This window comes from Anomaloglossus baeobatrachus, chromosome 6 (assembly GCF_048569485.1).
Source record: "Anomaloglossus baeobatrachus isolate aAnoBae1 chromosome 6, aAnoBae1.hap1, whole genome shotgun sequence".
Lineage (NCBI taxonomy): Eukaryota > Metazoa > Chordata > Amphibia > Anura > Aromobatidae > Anomaloglossus > Anomaloglossus baeobatrachus.
The window spans coordinates 90443316-90453785 of record NC_134358.1 but is presented as its reverse complement, the minus strand read 5'-3'; the positions used below and the strand labels follow the sequence as shown (position 1 = coordinate 90453785).

The 10470-nt window shown below is 42.9% G+C and overlaps 1 protein-coding gene across 1 annotated transcript in view; it reads right to left on the bottom strand.

Moving 5' to 3' along the window:
- Positions 1–637: 637 nt before the first annotated feature.
- The window catches only part of C6H8orf88 (chromosome 6 C8orf88 homolog), an 81518-nt gene continuing 71685 nt past the window's right edge, over positions 638–10470 (bottom strand). Inside the window, exon 8 of the mRNA XM_075316267.1 lies at positions 638–980. Coding sequence (XP_075172382.1) covers positions 888–980 — 93 coding nt within the window. The 3' untranslated portion in view covers positions 638–887. The remainder of the gene's footprint in view (positions 981–10470) is intronic.

The following is a 10470-nucleotide window of genomic DNA, read 5'->3' as shown; positions in this document are numbered from 1 at the left end:
CCTGCTGCACAAAGTCTCCTCTTAACAGTTGTTCTAGAGATGTGTCTGCTGCTAGAACTCTGTGTGGCATTGACCTGGTCTCTAATCTGAGCTGCTGTTAACCTGCGATTTCTGAGGCTGGTGACTCGGATGACTCTTGGTCTTCCTGTCCTGGGGCAGCACAACACAACTGATGGCCCCAACCCCATTTATAAGGCAAGAAATCCCACTTATTAAACCTGACAGGGCACACCTGTGAATTGAAAACCATTTCCGGTGACTACCTCTTGAAACCCATCAAGAGAATGCCAAGAGTGTGCAAAGCAGTAATGAAAGCAAAAGGTGGCTACTTTGAAGAACCTAGAATATAAAAGACATATTTTCAGTTGTTTCACACTTTTTTGTTAAGTATTTCATTCCACATGTGTTAATTCATAGTTTTGATGCCTTCAATGTGAATGTACAATTTTCAGAGTCATGAAAATAAAGAAAACTCTTTGAATGAGAAGGTGTGTCCAAACTTTTTGTCTGCACTATAATATATATATATTATATATATATATATATATATAAAAAAGTATATATTATGTAAAAAGCATTGAGACAAAAGAAATCTACTGTAAACAAGCGCTAATCAAGAAGACGATAAACAGCAAAATGAGAAACAAACAAATGTCTTTTATATAAACACCACAAAATGTGGGAATGAAACTCCAGATTTGGATAAAACTGACATTTATAGTGATCGTACAAAAGCAGCAATGCTTATTAAATAGACACAAATTATATACAAAGAAAATAAAATGTGTTGAACGCACAGTAACAGAAAACAGTCACAGAATTCCTAATTTATGATTAGGAAACATGAAATGTCCTGGAGAACAAGGAGCCAACAATCAGTGTCATCCTCACTGATACCAGGCCGGACGCTCGGGTTTCGCAGAGGGCTGTGTGTTCGGCTGGTGGTCTGGCACAGAGGGGTCGGTGGCACGGCTGCAGACCTGGGGACAACATACAGACGCGGCTTGTAATCAGACATGTACAGTATATCTACAGTAAAAGGTGCAACTTTAAAGGGGGAGTTTTAACATGCAACACATGATAAGGTAGAAGCTTTTCACAGTTTCTCAGGGATCACTGGTTGAGCTCAGATTTTGGGGAACCCCGGCTGTGATTATTCACACACTTATATTGGTGAATACAGATGTCAGCACAGATACACATTAATAATGAACACATTGGAGATGGAATCCTGCATCCAAGTCCGGTGAATTCTGTAAAAGTTATCTTTATTAGATGTGCATTAAAAAGTCAATTTTCCTGTTCAATAATCGTAGCGGTGTAAGGGAACGACACGTTTCGGACGGGTCACGTCCTTAATCTGAGACTACACCATATGGACTAGCATACAACATACATAGCAGTAGACAGGAAATAGTTTAAACAACCAACACCCGAATGTCACATGACCTAGCGGTAAAAACAAAGCATGGCTGTGATACTGCATTCATAATACATTAGAAATTTCATTTTTAACATTCATACCTGTAGGTACTCTAGACTGAAGTATAAACATCCACTCTACTTCTTGCCTATGCAAAATATCAGATATATTTCCACCCCGTTTAGGTAACATTTTTTCAGCTGTGTTAACCCTCAACGTACCGAGGTTACCTCCATGCAAATTTAGGAAATGTTTGGAAGCAGCAGAAAGACTGCGAGTGGTGGTGTTCTTCACGTCATACACATGTTCAGATATTCTATGCCTAAGTGTACGTGATGTACTTCCAACATATTGTATTTTACATGACATGTGATGACGTAGACACCACTTGTGCCACAATTTATTAAGGAATGTATTTTAAATTCCTTATTAGACACACTGGAGATTGTAAGTTTATGGTGAATACGACCAAAACAATAGAAGATAGATCGTTTTATTTCAAAGACACTTGTTTTCTCCTGTACGTGTCACACTGATGTCACATGTATACAAACACAAATGTAACATGTATGACAAGCGTGTGGCTTGTACCTGATTAAACACGGACATCTGAAATGGGCCTTAGTGATGTTGGGTATATGATAGACACAGTGACATCACTGACCGCTGGGCTTGATGCCAGGTGACATTACAGCTGGTATCAACCCCATTTATTACCCAGTTTGCCACCGCACCAGGGCAATGGGATGAGCTGAAGTGCAGCACCAGGACTGGTGCATCTAATGGATTCGCCACTTCTGGGGTGGCTGTGGCCTGCTATTTTTAGGCTGGGAAGGGCCAAATAACCATGGCTCTTCCCACCCTGAGAATACCAGACCCCAGCTGTCAGGTTAACCTTAGCTGGTAATCCAATTTGGGGGGGCGCAATGTTTTGATTTTTTTTTTAATTATTTATTTATTTATAAATAATTGAAAAACAGGCTGGGTAACCTCCATTTTAAATTACCAGCCAAGGTGAAGCTGCCAGCTGTGGTCTGCAGCAGTCTGCTTTGTCCTAAGCTGGCTACCAAAAAAAGTGGGGCCCCATGTCGGTTTTTTTTTTATATTTATTTTTTGGCTAAATACAAGGCTAAGCACCCTTTAGTGCCACATGAAAGTCACTAAAGGGTGCCAGCTTAAAATATGTAAAGGGGTGGGACATTATATATATTTATAACATCTACCCATCCATCCATCCTAGCTTTTTAGGCTGTGTGCCCACGATCAGGGTTTGCAGCGTTTTGGACGCAGAGTGTTTTCGCTATGCCCATAATGCTGTGTTGTGCAGTACAAGCGCATTGGAAAAATGTTTAGAAATCTCCTGCCCACTGTGCTTTTCTGTGCAGCATAAACTGACCGGTGGCGTGGCTTCCCGAGTCTCAACATGTCAATTTATGCTGTGGAGATGACAGTATTCTCCGCAGGGAGAATAAAAGCTAAAGTCCGCAGCGGCCTGAACCCGGATCGTCGTCACAGGCAGCTGCGCTCTCCTGTGGACAACACTTGCATATCCGCAGAAGGGCTGGCTGGGACTGTGTACTAGACGCAGTGTCGCCGGATCGTGGGCAAATGGCCTAAAAGTGAGAAATTTGGCTCTACAGCAACATTTTGTGAAGTAGCTGTGGATTCAAAATGCTTACTATACCCCTGAATAAAATCCTTCAGGGGTCTAATTTCCAAAATTGGGTCCTTTGTGGTGGTTTCTGCTGTATAGCTACCCTAGGGACCCTGCAAATGCGACATAGTGCCCGCAATTTATTTAAACTTTTACAAAATTCAAATAGTGCTCCGTCCATTCTAAGTCCTGCCGTTTGTCCAAACAGAGGTTTTTGACCACATGTGGGGTATCCCTGCACTCATAAGAAATTGGGTAACAAACTGGGGTCCACTTTTTGGTGTTGCCTCTTGAAAAAAAGTGAGAAATTTGGTGCTAAAGCAACATTTGTGTGAAAAAAATATGAACATTTTCAATATGGCGCCATAAGGTTATCAAATTCTGTGAAGTACCTGTGGATTCAAAATGCTCACTATACCCCTTGATAAAATCCTTCAGGTGTCTAGTTTTTAGAATGGGGTTACTTGTGGGGAACTCCACTGTTTATGCACCTTATGGGCTCTCCAAACGCGACATGGCGTCTGCTAATGATTCTAGCCAATTCTGCAGTTAAATGGCGCTACTTCTCTTCCGAGCCCTGCCGTGCGCCCAAACAGTTGATTTCTACCACATATGAGGTACCAGTGTACTCAATTTTTTGGTGCATTTTTTTCCTGTTACCCTTGTGAGAAAAAAAAAAAAAAAAAAAAGCGATCCAGTTGAAGTAAGAATTTTGTGGTAAAAATGTATTTTTCTTATTTTCACAGCTCAACGTTATAAACGTCTGAAGCACCTGAGGGTTCAAGGTGCTCACGAAACATCTAGATAAAATTCCTTGAAGGGTCTAGTTTCCAAAACGGTGTCACGTCTGGGTTTTTTTGCCGTTTAGGTACCTTACAGGCTCTACAAATAACCCATGGTGCCCACAAGCTATTTCAGCCAAATTTGCTTTAAAAAATTCAAATATTGCTCGTTCTGTTCCGGGTCCTCCCATTTGTCAAAACAGAGATTTCTGACCACATGTGAGGTATCAGCGTGCTCAGAAGAAACTGAGTAACACATTTTGGGGTCCATTTGGTTGTGTTATATTGCTAGTCAAAAGTATTGCCACCCCTGCAATTCTGTCAGATAATACGCAGTTTCTTCTTGAAAATGATTGCAATCACAAATTCTTTGGTATTAGTATCTTCATTTATTTTGCTTGCAATGAAAAAACAAGAGAATGAAACAATAATCAAATCATTGATAAATTTCACACAAAACTCCAAAAATGGGCCAGACAAAAGTATTGGCACCCTTAGCCTAATACTTGGTTGCACAACCTTTAGCCAAAATAACTGCGAACAACCGCTTCCGGTAACCATCAATGAGTTTCTTACAATGCTCTGCTGGAATTTTAGACCATTCTTCTTTGGCAAACTGCTCCAGGTCCCTGAGATTTGAAGGATGCCTTCTCCAAACTGCCATTTTGAGATCTCTCCACAGGTGTTTTATGGGATTCAGGTCTGGACTCATTGCTGGCCACTTTAGTAGTCTCCAGTGCTTTCTATCAAAGCATTTTATAGTGCTTTTTGAAGTATGTTTTGGGTCATTGTCCTGCTGGAAGACCCATGACCTCTGAGGAAGACCCAGCTTTCTCACTGGGCCCTACATTATGCTGCAAAATTTGTTGGTAGTCTTCAGACTTCATAATGCCATGCACATGGTCAAGCAGTCCAGTTCCAGAGGTAGCAAAGCAATCCCAAATCAGGGAACCTCCGCCATGTTTGACTGTAGGGACCATGTTCTTTTCTTTGAATGTCTTTTTTTTTTCCCTGTAAACTAAGTTGATGGCTTTTCCCAAAAAGTTCTACTTTTGTCTCATCTGACCAGAGAACATTCTTCCAAAACGTTTTAGGCTCTCTCAGGTAAGTTTTGGCAAATTGCCGCCTGGCTTTTTTATGTCTCGGGGTAAGAAGTGGGGTCTTCCTGGGTATACTACCATACAGTCCCTTTTCATTCAGACGCCGACGGATAGTACGGGTGGACACTGTTGTACCCTCGGACTCCAGGGCAGCTTGAACTTGTTTGGATGTTAGTCGAGGTTCTTTATCCACCATCCGCACAATCTTGCGTTGAAATCTCTCGTCAATTTTTCTTTTCCTTCCACATCTAGGGAGGTTAGCCACAGTGCCATGGGCTTTAAACTTCTTGATGACACTGTGCACCGTAGACACAGGAACTTTCAGGTCTTTGGAGATGGACTTGTAGCCTTGAGATTGCTCATGCTTCCTCACAATTTGGATTCTCAAGTCCTCAGACAGTTCTTTGGTCTTCTTTCTTTTCTCCATGCTCAATGTGGTACACACAAGGACACAGGACAGAGGTTTACTCAACTTTAATCCATGTCAACTGACTGCAAGTGTGATGTAGTTATTGCCAACACCAGTTAGGTGCCACAGGTAAGTTACAGGTGCTGTTAATTACACAAATTAGAGAAGCATCACATGATTTTTCAAACAGTGCCAATACTTTTGTCCACCCCCTTTGTTATGTTTGGTGTGGAATTATATCCAATTTGGCTTTATGACAATTGTTTTTTTTTTCATTGAAGACAAATTAAATGAAGATAATAATACCGAAGAATTTGTGATTGCAATAATTTTCAAGAAGAAACTGAGTATTCTCTGATAGAATTGCAGGGGTGCCAATACTTTTGGCCGGAACTATATTTCTTCTAAAAGTGAATAAATTTGGGCTAGAGCGATAATTTTAGAGAAAATGATATTTTTTTTTTTTTTTTTAATTCCACATCGCTTTAGTTCCTGTGAAGCACCTGAAGGGTTAATAAACTTCTTGGTTGTGGGTTTGAGCACTTTGAGGGGTGTAGTTTTTAGAATAGTGTCACTTTTGGGTAATTTCTGTCACCTAGGCCTCTCATGGTCACTTCAAATGTGATGGGGTCCCTAAAAAAATAATTTTGTAAATTTTGTTGAAAAAAAAATGGGAAATTGCTAATGAACGTTGAACCCTTTTAAGTTCCTAAACCCCAAAAAAATTTGTTTCAAAAATTGTGCTGATGTGAAGTAGAGATGTGGGAAATGTTTAGTAATTACTTTGTGTGACATTTGTGGTTTAAGGGCATAAAAATTTAAATTTTAAAAATTTCAAAATTTTCATCAAGTTTCCGATTTTTTCACAAATCAAACCAAAACTTATCGTCACACATTTACAACTACAGTGGAATCTCGGTTTACGAGTAACCCAGTTTGCGAGTATTTCGCTTTACGAGCAAAGCTTGCTGTAAATTTGTAACTCAGAATACTAGCTAACTTTGCCGTACGAGCAAATACTCACCGCAGACACTTCCGGTTCTGTACTTGAACCGCGCCCTGAACCACTCTTACAGTCCACACAAACACAGACATATTATGCTCACCTTACCTTCCGTTCCTTCGCTGGCCTCCAAGTTCTTGTAGTCCAGCGGTCCAGGATGTGTATCGGGTAACCATCGCGACGATGGAGGAACTTCCGCTTCTCAAAAGGCAGCGCGCTGGCCAATCAGAGGCAAGCGGCTCCTGCCTTTGACGTCAGCGCTATGCCAGCGAAAGCTCCGGCATCGGTCGCGATGGTTAATTGATACACATCCTGTACTGGCGAACTACAAGAACCAGGAATCTGGCGATGGAACGGAAGGTAAGGTGAGTATAGAGTGTGTGCGTGTGTGTGTGTGTGTAAAATAGTACAATAGGGGACCAGGATGGGACATTGAACAAGTTGTGGACCGAATTGTCTGAGCGGCAATTATTTCCTATGGGAAATTTTGCTTTCCTAGATGAGTAACTTGGTTAACAAGCACACTCCCAGAACGTATTGTTCTCGTAAACCAAGGCTCCACTCTATCATGAAGTACAATAGGTCACGAAAAAAAAAAAAAAAACTATCTCAGAATCACTGGGATCCGCTGACGCATTCCAGAGTTATAACCTCATAAAGTGACACTGGTCAGAATTGAAAAAAAAATGGCCTGGTCATCAAGTACAAAACTGGTTTCGGCCTTAAGGGATTAATAAAGTGTCCCCTCTTTATAAAATACCATATACTCCCCTCCTGCATTGGCAGCATTCATGCGATGCCGGAGCTTACGTGACAATCCGTGGCTGCTGCAATCGCACCGTTACCATTTGTCTGAGGTTCCGAAGTTACAGAGCGTGAAGCCGCCCAACTCTGGTCACCAATTGTTAGGCCACACGAGCCCCGACATTACTAGAATGGTGCCAGTGCGGGAGGTACATGAAAGGTTTATTTTATAAGAGGAACTGCTAATTTAAATCAAATCTTTATTTTTATTTTTCAATTTAATTTATTGATTTATTATAATAAAGGATGGTCCAGGTAATGCCCAACCTCTTTAAATGCAGTATCTTCGCCATTCACGACCAAGAAGAGAATATGTGTATTCTCCATTTCCCGGCCACAGGTGGTCAGGACTCTGGAGACAACGGAGCAAGCTGTGCTACTGAGCTGCCATGATCCTCATAGTAGTGAATGGAAACCGCATAGTGCAGCCCTTGTGGCGGCTTTCAGGGCTGCGGCCACTTGTGGGATGATAAAGACAGACATTGCTGGCTTAGTCATCAATTGTCCAGACAGAACACACACCCACTTTTTTTTTTTTATAAAAAGGAGGACCTTTCACTGGATTTTTTGTTATTAAACAGAGTACCTCCTCCGATTGCCGCTGTCCCATTGCTTCAGGAAGTTTTTTTGTTTTCCTCTGTGCCCCTCTGATCCAAAGTTCTGCTCCCGATAATAAAGAAGCAAACGTTTCCCTTCCACCAACTGGGTGTATACCACAGAACTTCTCAGTAAGCAGTTTTCTCCTCTGAGGTTGGGCTTTCAGAACCCAACAATACCCATAGAGAAGTTGCCGAAAAAAAAAAATTACATATGGTTTTCACAGATACATTGCCATAAAATGAGGTCCTAATATAGTTCAAACTGCAGCCTGTCCTAGTATGTGTGACTACGGGCTACAGACAGAAAATATGAACACCTCCAGAGACCTGGGTTTCAACTCACAAGGGCTGTATCACACATACCTCAGTCGAGGTAGCATTGATGTCACATGTGAAGAAATATATTTTTTCCTTGCGGAGTACAATGGGGGTTATCTCCTGGTTCATAATCCTCAATGTATTATTGGTTTTCAGTTGGGCGCAGTAAGTCTGACAGCTTTATAGCCATGCAGAGACTGACAAAAGGAGGAGGATGAAGATGATGATCTGCTCAGTTAGCACAATGTGGGTTAAAAACATTTTCTTCACACACGACAGACCTACTCCCACTTCCTGACTGAGACATGTGAGATGCAGCTCTTCAGTTGGGATATATCTTGGGAGCTGTAAATATTCAGTCTAATGACAATTGTCTAGGATGGGCTGCAGTTTCAATTCTATAAAGAGCCTTAATTTTATCTCATTCTTGATGAAACCCTTTAACATAGGAAACTATTGTATCAGTTGATTAATACAATGGACAATATGGATGTAAATCACCGATTTCGTTTTTTTGTTAATGAAAATTTAATTATTTTTCTTAGCGTAGCTGAATCTAGCCTTTGTCACAATTTTACTCAAAAAAAAGCATGACGTTAAGAACGAAATAAGATGAGAAAGAAGAAAATTATCTCCACTGCTGCAACTCGGGACTGGCCAGGAGAGTGAAGGTTCCCATCTTCAGAAGTTAAATTTCAAGTGCGGTGGTGCAAAGAAGGGAATTTTGTTACTTACCGTAAATTCCTTTTCTTCTAGCTCCTATTGGGAGACCCAGACGATTGGGTGTATAGCACTGCCTCCGGAGGCCACACAAAGCAATTACACTAAAAAGTGTAAGGCCCCTCCCCTTCTGGCTATACACCCCCAGTGGGATCACTGGCTCACCAGTTTTAGTGCAAAAGCAAGAAGGAGGAAAGCCAATAACTGGTTTAAACAAATTCACTCCGAAGTAACGTCGGAGAACTGAAAACCGTTCAACATGAACAACATGTGTACCCGAAAAACAACCAAAAGTCCCGAAGGACAACAGGGCGGGTGCTGGGTCTCCCAATAGGAGCTAGAAGAAAAGGAATTTACGGTAAGTAACAAAATTCCCTTCTTCTTCGGCGCTCCATTGGGAGACCCAGACGATTGGGACGTCCAAAAGCTGTCCCTGGGTGGGTAAAGAAATACCTCATGTTAGAGCTGCGAAGACAGCCCTCCCCTACGGGGAGGCAACTGCCGCCTGCAGGACTCTTCTACCTAGGCTGGCGTCCGCCGAAGCATAGGTATGCACCTGATAATGTTTGGTGAAAGTGTGCAGACTCGACCAGGTAGCTGCCTGGCACACCTGTTGAGCCGTAGCCTGGTGTCGCAATGCCCAGGACGCACCCACGGCTCTGGTAGAATGGGCCTTCAGCCCTGATGGAACCGGAAGCCCAGCAGAACGGTAGGCTTCAAGAATTGGTTCTTTGATCCATCGAGCCAGGCTGGCCTTAGAAGCCTGCGACCCTTTGCGCTTACCAGCGACAAGGACAAAGAGTGCATCCGAACGGCGCAGGGGCGCCGTGCGGGAAATGTAGATTCTGAGTGCTCTCACCAGATCTAACAAATGTAAATCCTTCTCATACCGATGAACTGCATGAGGACAAAATGAAGGCAAAGAGATATCCTGATTAAGATGAAAAGAGGATACCACCTTCGGGAGAAACTCCTGAATGGGGCGCAGCACTACCTTGTCCTGGTGGAAGACCAGGAAGGGAGCCTTGGAAGACAGCGCTGCTAGCTCAGACACTCTCCGAAGAGATGTGATCGCTACCAGAAAAGCCACTTTCTGTGATAGTCTAGAAAGTGAAACCTCCCTCAGAGGCTCGAAGGGCGGCTTCTGGAGGGCAACTAGTACCCTGTTCAGATCCCATGGATCTAACGGCCGCTTGTACGGGGGAACGATATGGCAAACCCCCTGTAGGAACGTGCGCACCTTAGAAAGTCGTGCTAGACGCTTCTGAAAAAAGACGGATAGCGCCGAGACTTGTCCTTTAAGGGAGCCGAGCGACAAACCTTTTTCTAACCCAGATTGCAGGAAAGAAAGAAAGGTAGGCAATGCAAATGGCCAGGGAGACACTCCCTGAGCAGAGCACCAGGATAAGAATATCCTCCACGTTCTGTGGTAGATCTTAGCAGACGTGGGCTTCCTAGCCTGTCTCATGGTGGCAACGACCCCTTGGGGTAAGCCTGAAGACGCTAGGATCCAGGACTCAATGGCCACACAGTCAGGTTCAGGGCCGCAGAATTCCGATGGAAAAAAGGCCCTTGGGACAGTAAGTCTGGTCGGTCTGGTAGTGCCCACGGTTGGCCGACCGTGAGATGCCACAGATCCGGATACCACGCCCTCCTCG